This window comes from Boeremia exigua (assembly GCF_020726555.1).
Source record: "Boeremia exigua strain MPI-SDFR-AT-0100 chromosome Unknown C7974scaffold_16, whole genome shotgun sequence".
Classification (NCBI taxonomy): Eukaryota; Fungi; Ascomycota; class Dothideomycetes; order Pleosporales; family Didymellaceae; genus Boeremia; species Boeremia exigua.
The window spans coordinates 246,191-268,064 of NW_025763533.1; the positions used below are offsets into that span (position 1 = coordinate 246,191).

General features: G+C 56.9%; 6 protein-coding genes across 6 annotated transcripts; all 6 read left to right on the forward strand.

Annotated features, from left to right (window-relative positions):
* The first annotated feature begins 204 nt into the window (after positions 1 to 204).
* On the forward strand, positions 205 to 7,090 carry C7974DRAFT_346875 (FAD binding domain-containing protein). The gene is made up of 8 exons (XM_046139389.1): positions 205 to 641; positions 692 to 718; positions 772 to 1,805; positions 1,856 to 2,675; positions 2,728 to 2,974; positions 3,095 to 3,375; positions 3,500 to 5,466; positions 5,514 to 7,090. The coding sequence occupies exons 1-8, from the start codon at positions 604 to 606 to the stop codon at positions 6,803 to 6,805; spliced, it is 5,706 nt and encodes a 1,901-aa protein (XP_045990910.1). The 5' UTR covers positions 205 to 603; the 3' UTR covers positions 6,806 to 7,090.
* Positions 7,091 to 7,271: 181 nt separating this feature from the next.
* On the forward strand, positions 7,272 to 8,754 carry C7974DRAFT_429312 (NAD dependent epimerase/dehydratase family protein; the record flags this gene model as incomplete). The annotated part of the gene is made up of 4 exons (XM_046144634.1): positions 7,272 to 7,534; positions 7,581 to 7,768; positions 7,829 to 8,525; positions 8,580 to 8,754. Exons 1-4 carry the CDS (start codon positions 7,491 to 7,493, stop codon positions 8,752 to 8,754), a joined length of 1,104 nt encoding a protein of 367 aa, XP_045990911.1. The 5' UTR covers positions 7,272 to 7,490.
* A 144-nt stretch (positions 8,755 to 8,898) lies between these two features.
* C7974DRAFT_370030 (methyltransferase-domain-containing protein) lies at positions 8,899 to 10,842 on the forward strand (the record flags this gene model as incomplete). Its single annotated transcript, XM_046139957.1, has 1 exon — positions 8,899 to 10,842. The coding sequence occupies exon 1, from the start codon at positions 9,031 to 9,033 to the stop codon at positions 10,840 to 10,842; it is 1,812 nt and encodes a 603-aa protein (XP_045990912.1). The 5' UTR covers positions 8,899 to 9,030.
* A 2,861-nt stretch (positions 10,843 to 13,703) lies between these two features.
* C7974DRAFT_86306 (uncharacterized protein) lies at positions 13,704 to 15,056 on the forward strand. Its single transcript, XM_046147410.1, has 2 exons — positions 13,704 to 14,068; positions 14,437 to 15,056. Exons 1-2 carry the CDS (start codon positions 13,805 to 13,807, stop codon positions 14,974 to 14,976), a joined length of 804 nt encoding a protein of 267 aa, XP_045990913.1. The 5' UTR covers positions 13,704 to 13,804; the 3' UTR covers positions 14,977 to 15,056.
* A 269-nt stretch (positions 15,057 to 15,325) lies between these two features.
* Positions 15,326 to 15,907, forward strand: C7974DRAFT_323769 (heterokaryon incompatibility protein-domain-containing protein; the record flags this gene model as incomplete). The annotated part of the gene is made up of 1 exon (XM_046138922.1): positions 15,326 to 15,907. A coding segment is annotated over one exon (582 nt), but the record flags the coding sequence as incomplete, so codon positions are not given.
* Positions 15,908 to 20,411: 4,504 nt separating this feature from the next.
* Positions 20,412 to 21,525, forward strand: C7974DRAFT_86369 (uncharacterized protein). The gene is made up of 3 exons (XM_046147411.1): positions 20,412 to 20,761; positions 20,817 to 21,196; positions 21,242 to 21,525. Exons 1-3 carry the CDS (start codon positions 20,579 to 20,581, stop codon positions 21,486 to 21,488), a joined length of 810 nt encoding a protein of 269 aa, XP_045990915.1. The 5' UTR covers positions 20,412 to 20,578; the 3' UTR covers positions 21,489 to 21,525.
* The last annotated feature ends 349 nt before the right edge of the window (positions 21,526 to 21,874 follow it).

The following is a 21,874-nucleotide window of genomic DNA, read 5'->3' on the forward strand; positions in this document are numbered from 1 at the left end:
GTTGCCGGACAAACGGTGGACTGAAGATGCGAGCCACAGATGAATTATACTTTATAAAATAGGGAGAATATTAGAACACTTTTTCACCTACAATACAGATGAAGCTTGACTGAATTTTAGCTTTAGCAAGCTCAAAGGTCACTAATCCGCCGTTTCCTCCGAGATCTAAGAGACGATAGTCGTTTTCAAAAGTAAATCTTTGGTGGGGCACACATCTAACGTTAGCAGCCCCTCCACTGCTTGACACCTTGACAAAGTCCTGACAAATACACGCTGGCCGACACTACTGATTCCATTCGCCAATCACAGCCCCCGGATTCTACGAAGCGTCATCGGCATGGATCAAGCTTGGCGCGTTGTGGGGTAGCTAGTGCCCAGGTGTTCCTCGATATGGAATCCCGTTGCCGAAGCATGCTACCGCGTCCCTTGGAGCGGAGTAGCGACATGACGTCTGGGATGTATATCACGAGCCCGACCTGGGTCTTCGTTCTTGAGATAATTTCTGATACACCGACTATCATCTTTGCCTTGTCGCTCTTGTCGATAGTTGCTACGCTCTGGGCGTTCGGAACATAACGTCTCTCAGTTGGCAGACCTAGCAAAATGACGGCTACCGAGTCTCCCGAGTCGAAGTGCGATGTGTACGTTTAAGCATGTTCAAACAGTAGCAATCCTCACTGACGTTGTCTAGCCTCATCATCGGTGCCGGGCCTGCTGGGTGAGCAGCTACATCTAGACCAAGGCGTACTACCCCGTTACTAATGGGTGCAGCATGATGATGGCAGCATGGATGGCTCGCATGGGAATCAACGCGCGCATCGTTGACAAACGCAGCACCAAGATCTTCGCAGGACAAGCGGATGGCCTGCAACTCCGCAGCCTGGAAATCTTCGACAGCTTTGGTTTCGCGGATCGAGCATGGAAAGAAGCGAACCACATGATCGAGATGTGCATGTGGAATCCTGGTGAAGACGGAGTGTTGCGGAGGAGTGACCGTGTTCCTGATGTGCCAGCTGGGTTGTCGCGATTCACGCAGATTGTCCTGCACCAGGGCCGCATCGAGCGCTTCTTCCTCGATCACATCAAGAAGCATTCAAAGGATACCCTGCATGTTGAACGAGCTGTGCTTCCGGAGTCCCTGGAAATCGATGACGAGAGGTGCGACGATCACTCTACGGACAACTACCCCATAAAGGTGCAGTTGCGACACCTCACCAATGAGGAGGCTGCACCCGCCCAAGCCAATGGTCAAACCGTGAGCGATGGTCTGTTTAGGAGCAATCTAGTAGACGACGATACGGATGACTTGATCAGGAAGGGCAGGGAGAACAAGGGAGGTACCGAGACTGTGCGGGCGAAGTACATGGTAGGATGCGATGGAGCGCATAGCTGGACCAGACGACAGTTGGGCTTTCAGCTTGAGGGGGAACCGACCGACTTCATCTGGGGCGTCCTGGACATCGTACCTATCACAGACTTTCCGGATATTCGCAACCGCTGTGCTGTACACAGTGCGTCGTCTGGGTCGTTGATGGTCATTCCTCGCGAGGAGAAGCTGGTCCGGCTGTACATCCAGCTTACTGAGATCAAGCCAGATGCGTCAGGTCGAGCTGATCGATCGAAGATTACGCCTGAAACAATCATCCAAGCTGCGCAGAAGATCATCGCCCCTTACTCACTCACGTATGAGTATTGCGACTGGTTCACTGCTTACCAGATTGGGCAGAGGGTTGGAACAAACTTTGACCACAAAGGTCGTGTTTTTCTGACTGGTGATGCGGTACACACACATTCACCAAAAGCTGGTAAGTCTGAGTAAATCTACTAGCAGCCACAACGCTGACAAAGTCCAAAGGCCAAGGAATGAACGTCAGCATGCAAGATTCCTTCAACCTCGGGTGGAAGCTGGGCCTGGTCGTCAAAGGCATCGCGCAGCCCTCGATTTTGCGAACCTACCAGTCAGAGCGACGCAGAATCGCACAGGATCTCATCAACTTCGACCACAAGTTCTCGCGACTGTTCTCGGGTCGCCCGGCGAAAGACGTCATGGACGAAGAGGGTGTGAGCATGGAAGACTTCAAACAGGCCTTCCTCAACGGCAACATGTTTGCATCTGGCCTGTCTGTCGACTATGGCACAAGCATGCTAGTCGCGAAGTCAGGGAGCTCGGCCGATCAGGGCGACGGAACAGACGTCTCGTCAACGCATCATCAGAAAGTTGTGGGTAGACAGGAACTCGCAACCAACATTAAGCTCGGCATGCGCTTCCCCAGCTACAAGGTGCTGAACCAGTCTGACGCACGGCCGTGGGAGTTCCAGGAGAAGCTGCGGAGCGATGGACGGTTCCGCATCATCGTCTTTGCAGGCAACGTGGTGAGCGCGCAGCAGCAGGCGCGTCTGAAGGTCTTCTGCCAGCACTTGACCTCGTCTGGATTCCTTGCACCTCACCTTCACAAGAATGTCGCGCTTCTGACGTGCCACGCGGCGAAGCGCACAGAGGTCGAGCTTCTGCGCGACTTCCCAGACGTGCTGCATCCGTTCGATAGCAAGATGGGCTGGGACTACGACTCGGTGTATGTGGATGACGTCAGCTACCACGAGGGCTTTGGCGACGCCTACAAGAACTATGGCGTAGACAAGGAGAGCGGGTGCGTGGTGGTGACACGGCCGGACCAGTACGTGGGCTACATTGACTCGCTGGACGAGGAGGGTTTTGTCGGCGTGGAGGGGTACTTCAAGGGCGTGCTTGTATCGTAGACGACGACGTCGGCGCACTGTGTGGCTGGCAGTGCGTGCCTTGCGAACGACGCAAGCGCCTGTACGCAGTACCTGCAGCATAGCAACGCAAGAGCCCAATGACCACGGGAGCCCGATGTTTCAGACGTGCACGCCAGCAGCAGCACGGCAGCGCCCCAGTCGCACGGCAGCTAGTGGATCTGCTGTGGAGAGCCTCGCCGGGCTGAGTTGTCGCGCGGTCTAAGCCACGCGCCAGGCCACCCAGCAGCCTAGCGGCGCGTTGCCCCGCCAACGGCCGGAAGCGTCAACGACGCAGGCGCCACGATCCGCGACGTCCGCCAGCTCACGCCGCTCTAAGACGGCAGTCCCACCCATTTCGAGGTCCTCCATACGCGATTTTCTTCCGCAGCTCACGGTTACCCAGCGCACTGCAGCCGACAGTCATTGCAGCTGTGTTGTCGCGCATATTGTCTTTTCTGCCGCACACGTCGCGGCGCGCGTCGCCAGCATGGACCGGCCGCGTACACCGAACGGCGGGCGCTATGGACGGCCGCCCGCATATGACGAGGATGACCTCTTACCGGCGACGCAAGGGAGCTCAACAATGCGCTTGTTGACAAATGCGGAGGACAGCTACCAGTGAGTGTCTTGTGGGCGCGTCCGCTCGCCCTGCTCCCCGCCCTGCTCCCCGCCCTGCTCCCCGCCCTGCTCCCCACCCTGCCCATTCCGCCGCGCTCTTCGGCATTGACGACTCTGCCCCCAGAAGCCGCTCGCTCGCCGACGCTTCAGATCTCATGTCCGGTGTCGACAGCACCGCCGGCGCGCTGGGCCAGCGCATGACGCCGTCCGAGGCAGGCCGCACGCGCGGCGCCGAGGCCGACATTGTCGACTTCCTGCGCGAGGCCGGCCATGCGCTGGACGCGACGACGCCCGCGCCGCAGCCCATGCCGCGCCGCAAGTCGCTGAAGACGCGCCTGAGCGACTCCCTCTACACGCAGAAGCCGAGGCTCGTCCCGCATGACCATGGCTTACCATTGCATCCGCTCCGCAGACCCCCCGAGCCCTCCGCACGCGCATACTACCCGTCCGCCTCGAGCGTGTCCAGCCTGTCGCGCGCACAGTCGCTGCTGGACTCGGCCCCCAACATGCCGCCGCCGCGCGATGTCTCGCCGCCGTACCAGCCATACCGCCGCCCGCTGTCGCCCGACCGCCCGTACTCGCCCACGCGCACCTCGTTCGACTACGCCCGCCCGCCCGCCGCCGCCCACTACGAGCCCGAGACCATCGACGGCAGCCCGCGCCCCGGGAGCCCGACCCGCCCCGGCAGCCCGCGCCGCCCGCTGCCGCCCCAGCCGCTGTTCGCCCACGGTGCGCGCCCCGGCACGCGCGACGCCGACATGGGCGGCGACATGGGCGACATGACGGCCATCCCCATCGACCGCGACCCGTTCGGCGACGAGCAGACGTACGACCGCCGCCCCGACTTCGACGCCCGCGGCTCCTACATGTCCGACGACACCTACACCGACGGCTACACCAACATCGACGACAAGGACGAGCACTACGGGCCCGCCCCCACGGGCGCCATGCCGCGACGAGGCGTCCGCGACGCCGTCATGACCAAGAAGGAGGTGCGCCTGATCAACGGCGAGCTGATCCTCGAGTGCAAGATCCCCACCATCCTGTACAGCTTCCTCCCGCGGCGAGACGACGTCGAGTTCACCCACATGCGCTACACCGCCGTCACCTGCGACCCAGACGACTTCGTCGACCGCGGGTACAAGCTCCGCCAGAACATTGGCAGCCAGCGCGAGACCGAGCTGTTCATCTGCATCACCATGTACAACGAGAACGAAATCGACTTCACGCGCACCATGCACGGCGTCATGCAAAACATCAGCCACTTCTGCTCGCGCATGAAGTCGAGAACCTGGGGAAAAGACGGGTGGCAGAAGATTGTCGTGTGCATCATCTCCGACGGCCGCAGCAAAGTGCACCCGCGCACGCTGGATGCCATTGCGGCCATGGGCTGCTTCCAGGAGGGCATTGCGAAGAACCACGTCAACCAGCGCGAAGTCACTGCCCACGTCTACGAGTACACGACACAGGTCTCGCTGGACGCCGATCTCAAGTTCAAAGGCGCCGAGAAGGGCATTGTGCCGTGCCAGATGATCTTTTGTCTGAAGGAAGCCAACACGAAGAAGCTGAACTCGCACCGCTGGTTCTTCAACGCTTTTGGCCGAGCTCTGAACCCGAATATTTGCATTCTCCTCGACGTCGGAACGAAGCCTGGACCAAAAGCTCTCTACCATCTCTGGAAAGCGTTCGACACCGACTCGTCAGTCGCCGGCGCTGCTGGTGAGATCAAGGCCGGCAAGGGCAAGGCCTGGCTTGGGCTCCTTAATCCACTGGTGGCCTCGCAGAACTTTGAATACAAAATGTCTAACATCCTCGACAAGCCGCTGGAGTCGGTCTTTGGCTACATCACTGTGCTGCCTGGTGCACTGTCGGCGTACCGCTACCACGCCCTGCAAAACGACCACACCGGGCACGGCCCGCTCAGTCAGTACTTCAAGGGAGAGACGTTGCACGGCCAAGACGCAGATGTCTTTACCGCGAACATGTACCTTGCTGAGGACCGTATTCTATGTTGGGAGCTGGTGGCGAAGCGAAGTGAACAGTGGGTCTTGAAATATGTCAAGGCTGCGACTGGCGAGACTGACGTGCCGGGTAAGCCGAATCCCACGGCCGATGACAACGTTACTGACACCTGCTAGACACTGTACCCGAGTTCATATCCCAGCGTCGACGTTGGCTCAACGGTGCTTTCTTTGCGGCTGTCTACTCCCTGCTCCACTTTAAGCAAGTCTGGTCGACGGACCACACCGTCTGGCGTAAGATCCTCCTACATATCGAATTCGTCTATCAGTTCGTGCAGTTGATGTTCACATTCTTCTCGCTCGCCAACTTCTATCTCACCTTCTACTTCGTCGCTGGTTCGCTTGCCGACCCGGAGATGGATCCATTCGGTCACAGCATCGGCAAAGTCATATTCTACATCCTTCGCTACACCTGCACGCTACTCATCTGCATGCAATTCATCTTGTCCATGGGCAACCGTCCTCAGGGTGCGAAAAAGATGTTCCTTTGGAGCATGATCGGCTACGGCGTCATCATGGCGTACACAACGTTCGCCTCAATCTACATTGTCGTGTACCAGCTCAAACATAGCGACGCCCCAAAGACGATTGGAAACAACACATTCACCAATCTCATCGTCTCCACCGCAACAACGATCGGTCTCTACTTCCTCATGTCCTTCATGTACCTCGACCCCTGGCACATGTTCACCTCATCTGCGCAATACTTCGCCCTGCTTCCAAGTTACATCGCGACGCTGCAAGTATATGCCTTCTGCAACACGCACGACATCACGTGGGGAACCAAGGGCGACAATGTGGCCAAAACTGATCTGGGTGATGCCAAAGGAAAAGCAGGCAACGTCGTCGAGCTCGAGATGCCATCCGAGCAGCTTGACATTGATTCAGGCTACGATGAAGCCCTGCGAAACCTACGCGACCGCGTCGAAGTCCCCGAGAAACCCATGAGCGAAAGCCAGCAACAGGAAGACTACTACCGCGCAGTGCGAACCTACATGGTTGTCATCTGGCTCATCAGCAACGCCGTTCTAGCCATGTCCATCTCCGAGGCCTACGGCAACAGGAAAGTCACTAACAACTTCTACTTGACCTTCATCCTGTGGTCCGTTGCGGCGCTCGCTCTCTTCCGCGCCGTCGGCTCTACCAGCTTCCTCGTCATCAACTCCATCCACGCCGCCATGGACACGAAGCTCAAGTGGGAAGATAAGATCGAGGACAAGAAGGGTGGCAGCACCGCGCTCGGCGGCGGGATTAAGAGTCAGCGCAAGGGCAAATGGTGGAAGTTTGGCTTCGGCGGGAGCTACGGCGGCTCCGTGGTGTCGAGCGCATGGTTCAGCAAGTCGAGTATCTCGAGCAAGCTGTCGAGCATCAGTCCGAGCAACTGGGGTGGTAGCAGTGTTGGGAGATAAGACGAGGTTGCGGGCGGAAGCAAGTCTTAGGGGACATGTGGTTCCTTACTAACGAGAAGACGAGGCGGGATGTGTCTACGAGGAAGAGGAAATATTATGAAGTCATGAAACGTCAGTAATGCAGTCCTTTGGCGTTTGGAAAGCGGGGGGTTCGTTAGATATTAGTTAGATACCTTACCTTTGCGCGCTGCGCAGGTCCTGCTACGGCAGCGGCATTGAAGATACGAACAGTGTTTGTATGATGGGGATGTATGTAGATGACGCAATACGCAGTCATACAACCGGAAATGTTTTGCTTGAAAGTCTACAAAGTGAGCGTGCATGATTCGTGATCATGGTCTGTGACACTAGCTTTCCAGCAGCTTTGTAATTTGATACGGTGTATACGGTGCATACGGTCGGCACGGGCAGCATTACCCATCGTGCCCACTCTTCTCCACGTGCTACGAACCCAACACAGTAACGAGCGAGATAGAACAGCCAGTATACACATTTACTTGTACATCCATTTGTGATCTACTACGCTCAATGCTCATGCAGCGAAGCGATGTTCGTCCGGATTTCGCAGTATCAAATGAAGCACAAACTCAGAGTCCGCGGGAAGGGAACTATAAGATAGGATTATATCCACATATGATGGGCACATATCATTCTCCCATCTTTTCAACGCATCGTCTCGGAAGAAATGGCATCCAAAAGCATCTTGGTTGTTGGCGTCACTGGTTACATGTATGTTTGGTCCTGGCTCTTCACGACATGTCTGACTATAGTGCAGTGGCGGTTCGATTCTACAATCGCTTTCGCACAGTTCAACAGAGTCGTGGCTGCGCGATGTCAGAGTCGTGGCCCTCGTAAGGAAAGAGTCTGAGGCGCAGATCCTCCAGACTGCAGGGTTTGAAACTATCCTGTGTCCGGCCTACGACGATACGGAGAGACTGCAGGAACTCGGCGAATCCTTCGATAGTAAGTCGGTGCATGAAGTCCCGGAAGCCTATTGTGGCCAGCAACTAAACACAAGCACAGTCGTCATCCAGGGCGGCCACAACGACCCCAGAACCGCAGTCCCACTCATCCAGGGTCTCGGTGCCAGGCGCGCAAAGCTGAACACTCCAGTCCACTTCCTCCACATCACCGGGGCTTCGAACATCAGTGACCGCCCTATCACGCAAGACTACGTGGAGTCGAGGGTTCTCTCGGACCAGGAGAGTGTCTACCACTACATGAAGTACCGCGAGTCCATCGAGGGCTACGGCCAGCGCACCGCAGACATCATAACCGTCGAGACGGGCGCGCAGTGCAAAGTAGCGACCTACACCGTCATGGCGCCCACCATCTTCGGCATCGGCAGCGGCCGGTTCAGACGCTACACGACACAGCTCCCCGCCATGATCAACAACATGCTCAACACCGGAGTCTGCCTGGTGCTGGGCAGCGGCGAGACGCGGTGGGGCCGTGTCCACGTCGACGACCTGAGCATGTTCTTCGTGTGCCTGTGCCGGAATATCCTCGAGGGCCGAAACGTTCCCGCCGGAGAGAAAGGCGTGTATTTCACGGAAGCCGGGTCGTTCACGCATAGAGAATACTCGCAGCGCTTAGCCGACGCCGGGTTCAAGCTAGGGGTTCTCGCGGCGCCCGCGGTCACGGAGGCAACGCTGGACGAAGTAGCCAAGGGCTTCACGAACGGTAACCGGCTCATTGCAGAGCTTTCGTATGGCGCCAAGTAAGCCCCCCTGTTCATTTCTTGTGCTGTTGAAACTCGGCTTACAATACCCAGTGCGCTGATGAAGTCGGAATTGGGCCCCGTCCTGGGATGGGTGCCGAAGTACCTAGACGAGGCTTGGGAGGCGTCGTTCGAGATTGAGCTCCAGGGCTTTATGAAGGACTGTCCGGCTCTCGTGCAGATGCCTCCGGATTATGATGTCCACAAGCCGGCGCGGTTTGAGGGCTGATGGTACATCTGGCTTGAGGGAACAGGATCCGATATCCGTAGTTAAAAGCGTTTAGGGGTTAGCTGGTACTGAACGCATCGTTTGAAAATTACAACATTGTGTATCATTTTCGTGATTAGACGTGACCTGTGTCCGACGATGTTGGTCGGAAGGTGGTGCAGAGCTCCGCGCTAGTGCCCCACCCGGCCAGCGGCAGATCCCTGTCCAAAAAAGAAAGATTCCCAGCAGCGCTTCCGTCCAGACAACGACTTTGCTGCTCAACACACACCCGCAACCATGTTCACCGTACCCGGCTGGAACGTGTCGGCGCCCGTCACGGCCCAAGTCGAGCAGCCCCGACCCCAGGACCCGAACAAACTCGGCAAGAAAGCGCTGAAGCGGAAGCGCGCACAGGAAGAGCAGCAGGTCAGCACCGAGGACTTTGGCAAGCTATGGGAGAAGGCCGAGGCGCAGAAGGAGGAGGTGCAGAAGGCCGCGGTGCAGCCGACGGGGGCCAAGAAGACGCCGCAGCCCGCGGATTCGGATCTGCCAGCGCGCGCGCTGCAGCGGGCGGCCGAGGACGACGCCGAGGCGGCTGCTGAGGGCGAGGCGAAGAGCAAGAAGAGGAAGCGCGGGCCGCGGAAGAACGCGGCGACCAAGGAGGCTGCGGCTGCAAAGGCCGCTGAAGCTGGCGACGCGCCCGCAGGCCCCAAGACGGCCGACCCCGAGTCGAAGCGCTCGAAGAAGAAGCAGAAGAAGGAGCAGAAGGCGCAGAAGAACGAGCAGAAGACGATGAAGTCGGAGCAGGCCGAGGACGCCGCGGCCGACGAGACGGCGCCCGCAGCTCCCACGCCCGCCACGTCCGTCGCGACACCAACGCTCACGGCACCCGTCGCGCTCATCCCCGAGCCCGCGGGCCTCACGCCGCTCCAGCGGTCGATGCGCAGCAAGCTCGCGAGCGCGCGCTTCCGCCACCTCAACGAGTCGCTCTACACCAAGCCGTCGGCCGACTCGCTGGAGCTGTTCCGCGACGACCCGTCCATGTTCGAGGACTACCACCGCGGTTTCGCGCAGCAGGTCGAGGTGTGGCCGCAGAACCCCGTCGACGACTACGTCGCCAGCATCCTCGCGCGCGGCAGCATCAAAATCGCAAAGGACCCCTGGCGCGCGCAGATGCGCGACAAGAAGAAAAAGGGCCCCGTCGTCGCCGCGCAGCAGCCCGACGACGCCGCCGACGCCGACCGCCCCGTCATCCCCCGCGGCAACAACAAGCCGCTCCCGCGCACCCACGGCTCCACCTGCCTCATCGCCGACCTGGGCTGCGGCGTCGCCTCGCTCTCGTACCGGCTGCAGCCGCACCTGCAGTCGCTCAACATCGCAATCCAGTCCTTCGATCTGTCGCAGCCGTCCGGGCCATCCAAGTCGCTCGTCACCGTAGCCGACATCTCCGCGCTGCCGCTCAAGGACAACAGCACCGACGTCGCCATCTTCTGCCTCGCGCTCATGGGCACCAACTGGCTCGACTTCATCGACGAGGCGTACCGCGTGCTGCGCTGGAAGGGCGAGCTGTGGATCGCCGAGATCAAGAGCCGCTTCGGGCGCGTCGAGAAGAAGAAGGCGGTCCCGATTAATTCGATCGGGTCGCTGAACAAAGGCGGCAAGCCCCCCAAGAAAAAGGGTGCTGATAAGAAAGACAAGAAGAAGGACGACGCGGAGGGCATCGAGGACAGCGCCGACGAGGCCGAGCTCGCGCAGACGGTCGACGGCGCGGCGGGGCCCGAGGGCACGGATGTGAGCGCGTTCGTGGCGGTGCTGCGCGCGCGCGGGTTCGTGCTGGACGCGCTGCCGGAGCGGCCGGGCGACGCGATTGATCTGGGCAACAAGATGTTTGTGAAGCTGCAGTTTGTCAAGGGCGCGCAGCCCACGCACGGCCGCCATGCGGGCAGCGAGGGCACGAGTGCCGGCGCCAAGGGCAGCTTCAAGACGAGCAGCGCCATCAAGATGGGCATGAAGGGGAAGAAGTTCACGGCCGTCAGCGAGGAAAATGGCGAGGAGAGGGGGAAAAAGGACGCCGCCACGCTGAAGCCGTGCTTGTACAAGATCAGGTAAACAGTGTTCGCCGCATTGATTCACAGTGTTCGCTGCATTTATTCATCTGCCTAGTCTACAGTGGCAGCTTTCCAATCCTGACACCCCCGTCATGTGTGGGCGTGTCGTCTCAATAATACAAGGGCAGTGCTGATGCCGTGCCTCGAAGCTCGTCATCTGCAGGCGTGAAATGAAAGGGTATCTTGCATGCCTCAAGTCCGTCGTACGTAGCATACCGGTGACTCAATTGAAGCCGAGAAGGATGCTGGCAGCCATGTCGAGGTTGCCGCCAGCAGCTTCCAAGGCCCCGATCACCTGTGCTCGCGAAGCTCCTGTGCTGCCAACAAGAGCCTCAATGTCTGCTTCCGAGAAGCGGTTGTTGGACGACGACGCCGCCTCTGGCGCCTTGCCAGTGGCGCCGCTAGCCGTTGATTGCGACTGCGGCTGTGACGTCGAGGGCCCGGCCGCAACGGTGGGATCGGCAGATGCGGTGGCACCCGCCGGTCGCACAGCACCCGTCTTTGCGCCGATCTCGGTCCCGTTCGGGCCTGCGACCGTTGGCTCGTTCATCTCTGCCTCCTCAAAGGACTTGGGAATCTCCGACTCGTGCAGGAACGGCACCTCGAGACCCTCGAAGCAGAGCGCGTTCTTCTCGAGGTCAATCTTCGCCTTGTAGCGCTTCAGCATGTCCAGCCCGAACAGCAGATCCACGTCCTTGCCCTCCATGACGGTGAAGGCGCAGGGCATCTCTGCGCCACCGATCTTGATGATGGCGTGGTGGACACGGCCCAGAATGCGGGCGGTGCCCACGCCGCGAGCGACACCGGCATATCGCGTGTCCATGAGCCGCATGATGCCGCACCGCTCGGCGCAGGCGGGCGACATGATGGTGGCCTGGGCGCCGGAATCGACAAAGGCCTTGACGGGCACGTTGTTGACCTCGGTGTTGACGTAGAGCATGTGCACGCGCACGAAGACTGGACGTGTTAGCAGGGGACATATATGGGTCTATGTATACGACACACCCTCGGGGTTCTCGTTGTACGCCTTCTCCAGGTTCTCGACAACGCGGTCCTGGCGGATGAGCTCCTCGATCTTGCGCTGGGCGTCGACGTTGAAGGGGTCCTCGTTGAGCAGGGCAATCTGGTTGCGGCGCTCGCGCTCGGCGTCCTGCTGCTGGCGCTGGCGGCGCGTGAGGACGTCGCGCCACGAGGCGGGGTCCATGACGGCGGCGCCGAGCTCGGGGTCTTCGGCGCGCAGGCCTGCAAGCTGGCGCGGGTCGCTCAGCAGCTGCTGGCGCAGGGCCTCGGGGTCGGGGCCGCCTGGCGGGCGGGCGGCGTTCCTGTTCCTGGGGCCCGGCTGCTCACGGGCGGCGGGGCGCGGTTGGCGGATGACCACGGCGAGCATCTCGCCGTCCTTTATACCCGCGTCCTCCAGCGTCTGTGTCTCGCTTGCCACCGGCTGGCCGTTCAGGTAGATGCCCTGTGACGCGGCAGGCTGGCCCGTCTCGGCCTCGATGAAACCCTTCAGGTCCTGGATGGTCAGGCCCGGCGGCAAGTCCAGGGTCAGCAGGTCATTGTCCAACTGCGAGCCCGACGCGGTGATGGATATGGTGACGCGTGGCCTGAAGCGGCACAAACAGATCAGCAAGCGGCGTTGCAGTAGCACAGTCGCCGTCTCGGCGAGCACTCACATGGTGGGCGGAAGGGGTGGCGGGTGCCCTGCGGCTATGCAGGTGTTGCTGAAAGGAGCAAGAGAGCGTGGTACTGTGTGCAGAGCGCGGTGCTGGAGCGAGGCGCCGCGCGGACGTGGGTGGCGGGGTCTGGGACCTGGACTGCGAGAGGCTCCAGTGCTGGCGGCGGGCGCAGTGGCTCCGCAGTGCGGGTGCAGGGAGCACGCCGTGAGGCTCGGTGCCGTGAGGTGACGGCGGCCGCCTTGGAAGGCGGTGGAAGGCGGTGGGCCCCGCGTCGAGCTCCGGCGGGATGTTAGTGACGTTAATCAGCGCGACTGGCGCGGACGGCGGCGAGGGCACGGATCATGGACAGAGGGACATGCTGGCCGTCCAGCGAGGCCGAGCCGGCGCTGCGGTGGGCGTGATATAGCCGCAGTTTGGGCAGTATCGACCGCGCGCTGCACACCGAGTGCATGCGAGCAGCGTACTGCCTGGAGCGTGAAACGGCCATCATGCACGCCTGGCCGCGATCCCTGGCCATGGCGGGGCAGCCTCATCCTGCCCGCCGTGAGCAGCGCGCACAGAGCGACCCTTGCTGTGATTAACGTGATCAGCGTGATCAACCGTCAGCGGTCCGCCGTGACCTCATCGCTGGGCGTGCTTGCGAGCGTTCATCAGCCAGCGGCCAGCGACGCTGTCGCCTAGCTCCTGCCTCCTGCCTCCTGCCTCCTGCCTCGAGCACCGCTCCAAGCACCAGGTCAGCGCGTGGCCACCAGCTGGTCGGCAGAATCGACCAGAGCACAGCAGCAGCAGCATGCAGCACGCAAGACGGCCTCGCCCGTGCGGCGTGCGGCGTGCGGTGTCAGCGACTCGGCCTGCAGAGCGTCGGCCTGCAGAGAGCTGCCTATTGCTGCTTCCTTGCCGGCATGGCCGCTGCTGCCCTGTCTGTTCATTGTCAACACTGGCTGTGCCAATCAACGCTGCGTCACAGACGCTCAAACTCACCGGCCAGCAGAGCCATTCGTCCTGTCGCCAGCAAGGCTTTGTGCGACATGTGTGCCGTCCCCAGACTCTAATTAAGCTTTCATATTGCTTTTGGCGACTGTGATCAACAGCCGGCCAGACACCTCCTAGCGTCCCGCAACCAGCCTGTGGATCTCAACGGCAAAGGCTGAAGCAATGCGGCGGGGCAAGGGTCTTGCACATCCACCAACAACACAACTCCACGGCTTCCTCCAGGCTCCAGCACCGCTTGCTGCACTTGTGCCCATTCACCGCCGTCGAACCCTGTGCAATCCCTGACCATCGAACATGCCACGCGATCTGCTAGCCGACAAGGCCCTGGAATCAATGCCCCAGTTGTCAAGAGAGCCCGCTGCTGCCAGCCCTCCGCCCGAGAAGTCCAAAGCAAATCCTTATGGAACCTCTTTGGTCCGCGTGGGAGATCCCTTCAGCAAGATGACCAACAGCAAGATCCATCCTTTCTCCTCATTGCTCAGTGTAGACGATCTGGACGACTGCGACTGGCTTGAGCATGCCGCATTCGATCCAATTGAGGCGGCATCGCGGGAAAAGGTCAGTACTTCTCATTAGGCTCATCTTTTAAGCAACAGCCCTTTTACCACTTGCTCTTCGTCGCTCTCTGTGCCTCTCATAAGCGCTTCGACCATCTGCGCGCATTTCCATGTGTGGTGTCACCTCATACAAAAACACCGCTTATGCGCGCAAGTCCCTTGCCTCACCAATCACCCCATTCGTGCAGAACATCACTACCATCCAGGTCATCTGCTCATTTGCTTTCCCCCACTGTTATATTGCTGTTACGCAGCATGACAGTGACTTCGCTACAACCTCCTTTCTACTGTGTAGCATCGCGCCACGAGTTCTGGTTACAGCCATCGTCACGACACCGCCCACCCCAGCTAATTTAACCATATCGACAGATTGAGTACCGGCTGAGAACATGCGGCGAGCTATGTACCGGGATTTTCTCATCAGCGTATCCCACCTCCCCAGGACCTCTAGGGGCGATACAGAAGACACGCACATTCCCTTCTGTTGACTCTCGCGACTCGGATCGAAAACGTATCCTGCTGGGTCACGTTATCAGTACCAAGTCATCATCCAAGCTGGTCACTGACGATTCCATGGACTATCCCAAGGATTTCCGCACCAAGTACCAGCTCACACCCAGCATCGGCCACAACGAGGATGGTGAAACCGTTTGTCTGCATTCGCTATGTGTGCACCCCGACTTTGCAAGCCAAGGGCTAGGGAAAATGCTTCTAACGAGCTATGTGCAAAGAATCAGGGACTCCGGAGTCGCGAGGCGCATCGCCCTGCTGTGCCGAGAGCGACTGGTCGGCTTTTACGAGAGCGCCGGATTCAAGAAAGTGGGGCCGAGCAAGTGTCAGTATGGGGGCGGCAACTGGTACGACATGGTCATCGAATTTGATGGTGGCCACGATGACCATGACTTTTAAAACATGCATTCTAAAATTGAAGCTTCTTCTTGAAGTCTGGCATCCTATGTGCACAAATCTCTTTTGAACTCAGTTAAGCTGATAGACATCCACAGAGACCACAAGGTGCTGTTGAGAGCACGCCAACATTGACAATTATGCAAGAGAGCAAGCACCAAGGGCTAGTTGACCTCAGCCTCGTACAATGTTACGTCAGAGGCTAAGCTCACCTAAGCTAGGCAGCAATCTACGAGAGCGCTGAAGCTCGTAACTTCACTTATGATATGTCATCTGACCAGCCTTCTATTGGATGATCACAACGTGCTTCAGCTGCTTTGTTGCATAGAGAAAACATCAGGCTGCTAATGGGATGGATACCAACTTTCTACCCCCGATCAGGACCGATGCAGACATTCGAGTGCTTACACTCGCTCCTAATCAGAACAATTCTTCAGGTCATTCGGATGTAATAGCTTGTGAGTTCGAAAACATATCAATCGGAGGTAGTGTTCTGTACACAGCCGTCTCGTACGTGTGGGGTGATGACTCCTGTCTACGTTCCATCGCTATCAATGGTGTCGTGGTCCAAGTACGTAACAATCTATGGCAGTTCTTGCACCAGATGCGCCAAGACTCACATACAGGCTACCTATGGATTGATGCATTATGTATTGATCAGAAAAATCTGGAGGAGCGAAGTAGTCAGGTTGCAATCATGGGCAAAATATATTCGGGTGCTGCCAACGTGTTTGTATGGCTTGGTGCAGCGACAGAAGCATCTGAAGAAGAACGGTTACTCGGCACCGTATCCCTCTGTTTCCTCGAGCCTAATGGTGTACTCGCCGTCAAACGAAATAGAAGAATACACCAACATAGCAAGAACCTCCTCGCAAGACTGTCAAAGCACGTCTACTGGACTCGAGTCTGGGTAACACAGGAGTTCATCCTTGCAACCAACCTCGAACTGCGCTGCGGGCCAGACTCTTTACAAGGCGCTGCTCTGATCAGCCTCTACGAGAGAGAAGTGGGTTCTGAATTCCCCGAGATCTGGCAGCTCCGGTCGGAAGAAGCACGATCCTGGAACTACGGCCATAACACCACAGTGCCAAACATGTACAAGTTCATCCAGCTCCGCAAGCAATGGCAGACCCGTACAACACCCTTTCCCTTGCTCTGGCACAGAATTGGTCTCTTCTCCTTCCTCGGGCTGCCCACGCCGCCGCCCGGCACGCACTGCGCCGATCCTCGGGACAAGATCTACTCACTGCTGTCGCTCGCCGACGCCGAGGAATTTTCCCGCGCTCCCTTGTATCCTGACTACACCAAGACGGTGACTAGCTTGCTGACCGAGCTGGTGGAGAGGGATTATCGGAAAGTCGAGCGAGAACTGCCTCCTAGAAGTAGAGATTATTTGACGATCGATAATTCGGGGGTTCGCGGACTACAAAAGCGTGCCCTACAGCTGGCTCGCCTGTTGGAGATTGAGGATCCGGAGAGCGCAAGCTTGTATGCGGTCAGGAAGGCACGTTCTAGAAAGTCTTTCTTTGGGGTGCGCCATGTGGAATGAGAATGTGGCTCGGGACAGTTCACAGTTCGACTACACTTGGTTCTATGTCATCGAAGACTCCAGCCATCATAATATGAGTTGCGTCTCTGTTATCTATCATGCTTGACCGCCTCTCAAAATGAAGCCGCAAGGTTCGCCACCTACTACATTGCTTTCTTCGCCATGTGCGCGCTCGGAGTCATGCCATTGAGCCTTTACGCCCCATCTAGCTACGAAGAACCTCATTGACGAACCTCATAAATCATGATCACTACGCTCTCCCAGTTATCGGGTGAAGTAGATTTCAACTCACTTTGAAGGGCCGAGTGCTCCTGGCTCATGGTGCTACCGATTTGTCAATTCCAGCAACTCTGCATATCTAATTCGAAGACCGCCGTTTAAACCAGTTCACATAACGAGTCCAGTGGACTTGACTTGTTCGAGTTTTATATCGATGTCATCTACTAGGTCAATCCGGGGTCGCACAAGATAGTGTTTTCGACGGTGAGAATCGACAGTAATTCAGAGGATAGTTGTGTATGGTCCCCAGAGTCTGGTTGATTAATTGGTTGAATAAAATTCTCGTCTATAAGGGTACATGTAACGCCTCTCTGGGGGCATAGTAGACGTGCGAAATTGGTAGTGAGCGCATTCACAGTTCGTGTTTGGTAGTGCCTTGGGTCAGCAGTGGAGGTCTTCCCGAGGGAGTTCAAGTGTCAATTCCTCCACCAGTTGAGAAAGCGTCACGATGTGTCAAGGGTGCATGGGCCATCAGAGGCATGCGTTGGTAAGCGTCGCAGATTCCGAGTGTTGGCCGTGGGCCTCTCCGAATCTGGGAAGGCACGAAACACCTAGTAAGGCAACTGTCATCCTCAAACTAGTTCACAGAAGACACGAGATAACACCTCGGGATTAGAGGCCTTCCCAGTGCGGGAGCAGGAGATGAGGCGTCCAGCTGACCCGTTGCATCAGCAGCAATTTAATCAGTTCTGTTAGACTAGAACAACACTGGATCTAGTCTTCGTTGACCCCGACAGCAGCAGTGTGGCTTCGCAAGGCCGACCATCACAGGCAGCAGGCCGTTGTTTGGGTACCTTAGGGGAACGCACTTCAGCCTTCCTGTCTGGCGCCACCTGACGTATCATAGACCGAATATTATCTTGACCGACTAACAAACCCCTAGCTTTGCTGCTTAATATCCAGACTCATGATACTAAGTATGTAAGAAGACATTGTGTAAACGAGAGCGATCTCTGACACTGAGAACCATTGTATGTTGGCCTGGATCGCCTAGAGAGTGATGGTCCGTTTATTCTTCTCTCGATTTGGTCTCCTTTGCATTGGCTGAGCTGGCGGTACCAAATGCACTCCTCAAGAAAGAAATAGAAAATCCATTTGCGCAAACGTATCGAACGTCGTAGCATTGCCCAACGCTGGGGGGGGGGGGGGGGGGGGGGGGGGCGGCATTTGAGTGAGCGTTCACGATAGACTAGGTGCCGGTCTACTTATGGTTCCTTCCCAGCTTCGGACATCTCTTCTAAGAAGTGGAGCTACGATCGTTCTTAATGGTCGGGGAACGTGGGGGAGGTTCGGACAACGAGAAAATAGAAGCTCATATCGTTTGTCGGGTCGCGGCCTCCCAGACTGTTCGAGATCTCCTTACTCGCCCTGACGGATCCATCGGTTGTTTGAATACCGGACTGCGCCGAATCTGCTTTAGAGGTTTACAGGCTGCTGCTTCTCGTCTCGGTGGAAGATCTGCTCGGTCATGACCAGCGGTATAAGGCTGTTGCAAGTCACCTGTAGGTACCAGTAAGCTGTGCTTGCACTGGGCAAAAGAAAAAACCGGAAATCACAGAACCAAAATGGCATGTGACCCTGCTTGCTATCAGCAAGAACGAGGGAATGCCGACATCAAGTCACAACTGAATCAAATGCGGGTGACCACTGAGTGCAGATCTCACAAAAAGCAGGACGGCAATACTAAGATCAGCGTTCCTTGTCCATGGCGTAGGCCCCGCCAGTGCCCTTGATGACATGTCTTAGAATAGCCAAGTATCATAACGGATCCCAGACTAGGTAGTGCTGTTCACTCGTATGTCTCAGAACTCGTAGCCATCATGATAAACCCAGGGCCAGCGCTGTCAAGAAATTTCATTATTCGATGCAAACGATCTGGGAGACGGTCCACCGACTGTTCTGACATTAAGCTGTTGATCATTTCTACTAGCGCCGATACAACATTGACTACAAACTGGATGATATCCTTGTAGCCAATCGTGTTAAGACTGATCCGTTCTCGCCGTTACTCTGAATGATATCCTGTTTCTATTGGTGGTTGTCGGTTCGTCTCAACGAATGACGTGAAGAAGTTTTGTGTCAAATACACCTGACTAAAACTTCGTATTTGCTGTGTATTGCTCAAGCACAAGGCTACGGCCCTGGAGTCGTCCACCTCAGAAAACTTGGGATGGGCGAGGCCGTCAGTAATCGACGATCTCGTAAGAGAAGTGGTGAATCAAACCTCCTAAAGACAGCCCGGAGGCTGTACCGTACCTCAGCTACGCTACAAGTCAAGCTCTGCAGGTTTTTGACTACACTAAACAAGGCAATGAAGATGGATGAATACTGCCTTGTCAAGCGTAGGTCCGTGCCACCCAGCCTTTGGAGAGCTCCAAGACCGCTGCTCTGATCAAGCCACTTAGCTGCGTGAGGTGGGCTGCGCCGCTGCGACCATCAGTGTGAGGCAGCTACCTAGTTCTTTCAGCCGTACCGATAGCGATTTGTAGGCAGCAGCGAGGCAAACCCCGAAAACTGGAGGCCTGCAACAAGTGGGGCGTGCGAGGCGTCCCGCTGATCCCATGCGTCTTGAGTCTCCCGGTGATTCGGCGCCGTATTCGAACACGCTGATGGTATCCAGTCGCTCCACAGGGATAGCGATGGCTTATGTGAAGGAGTGCAGTATGCCCGCCCACAAGACGTTGGGCGGCTAGCCTGCGGGGGTCTAGTGCATCTGATTGGCTACTGGGTAGGCGCAGCAATGCGCCGTGGAATCCTCGATACCTAACAATATCTAGCGCTCAGCCTGCCTCATTCATGCGGAAACACTTGCGACGTTAATTTGCGACTGGCGCGGCTGAGTGGGCTGCCTGTGGATGACGGTGAGTCGTGCATGTTGAGGCACGGAGAGGCATGATGTATATCAAAGTGCGCTCCCCGACCGCGTCGAGGAGCAGGCCGTAGCAGAGATGATTTGGGAGTACCGCTCTTGACTGCAATTGTATCTCTTTTCGACTTCCGACTACTTTTGGCGTACACGCTCTAGTTTTTCTTGTAAGCTGCCCAAATTGGATACCTCGGACTGCTTTGTGAGTCGAGCAGATCCAGCTCTCAGATCAGCAAGAGAGACGACACGCAGCAAGATGATCAAAACAACGAACGTAGATGATGCGACTATCGTTCGCCAGCATAAGCATCACCAAGAGGTAGAGCCCGCTAGCACCACGGCACGTGCAAACCATGGATGAAAGTTGAGAGCAACAAACAGCAGTATGCCGAACCGACTGCAGAATGTCGAGCAAGACCCTTCCTCCACTTTAGCCAGCTGAGAATTGTTCCAAAGTTTCCACGCGTTACGAGTCACGTGGATGCAGAGCCGCATTGGTCAAGTCAACCGTCCCCCACCAGAGACAAAGGGACCGAACAACCGTCGCGCACGAGTGCGAAGCTGTGCACTAGCTAACTACAACCTCTACACATCACACAACCACCCAATATTATATTGATCACAGCTAATTCACAAAGTTCGACGAAATTGTAGATGCAGAGATGGAGGACTCGATGAGATCAGTCTGTGGCTTAGCCGTGTGCGGCCTCTTCCCCAAGGCACCCAACCCACCTTGCACTTCTGCACACTCACTTCCTCATCCTTTTGCAAAGATCACCCTCCCACTGCCACTCTCAGCATCCGTTTGTTATTACGCATAGGTGCACAGCTACTGCGTCCGTGAATTTTAGCAATTCCCACCCTCATCATCGCCCGCACATTCTTAGGCATCGGCGTCCTCTTACCATAGCATGAACAGGCGCTTGGTACTCCTGGTGCTGGTCTCCTTCTTCCTACAGCCAGCTGCAGCCGTAGACCCTGCCATGGATCTCTCATTTTCTGTCCCTCCCATGGAGCAATTCTACACTGAGCTCGATGGCACCCTGCGCTGCATTGAGTGTGCACTCCTCTACTGGGAGTGCATGTGCACTTTGGTACGATTCGAGCCTTCAGTAATTGAGCCAACTATTGACTAAACCACAGTCCCAGTCTTCATCGTCGTCTTCCTATCTTCCTGCGTTATCGAATGAATCTTCGTTCTACGACCCTCCTCTCTACCCCGATAACGACTCTACCATGGATCTTAGTGGGGTGCTAGACTATGTGAACGGCTCGGCCCCGCTTCTCATTGATGATGCTGTTGAAAGCATCAACATGAATGCTACAATGGTCCAGTCAGATACTGTCGGGGCTCACGTTGACGACACATACGTCCCTGGCTATCGTCAAACAACGTCATCGCCAACGCTATCACCTGGTGTATCGCCTGGTACATCACCTGGGCACAGACGATATGCACCTCGTAAGGACGGGTTTGCCTGTGCAGTGGAAGGCTGTAACAAGATGTTCAATCGCAATTGCGAGTTGAAGTGAGTTCATCTCAAGCAATACTCGACTGTTATTGACAACCCTAGTCGCCATCTAAAGATACACTTGGGGCGTAATGAGAGGCCTCATCGATGTACGGTCTGCAGCGAGGGGTTTCTTTACCCCAAAGACCTCATTCGTCATCAGCGAAAGCATGTGAAGCAAGCCTCTGCCAAGGTAACCTATTACTGTTACGTCGATGGGTGCTCCAACATTGAAGGCTTCTCCCGCCGCGACAATCTCCTTCGTCATCAACGTCGACAACACGAGGGCGTTGCGTCGCCACTGGCATAGTTTCACCGATGCACGATAGCTACCTCGCAACTGCACCCATCACCTGCATTACGCGTTGCAGCGATCCTACCAACCTACTGCTTCCTTTCCCTACGGCCGCGCATCTGAACAGAACTTCCACCTAGACGACCGGACTGCTCTCGTCGAACCACGATCTCATATATTCTCCGCCTTGCCTCGTTCCGCTTCTGCCTTAACGTCGATATTGACGTCGCGCCACGACATTCCCGACTCTTGTTTGACTGTTTGTTCTCTGATGTCTTTATACCCCTAATCCCCAGCGCTCGCAGTAGCGCTGTTGGTAATGTTGTTTCCTTACTCGATGATAGCATCCCACCTCTGTCCTGTTGCATCGCATTGGGGTAGCCTGACCTTGGTCTCATACT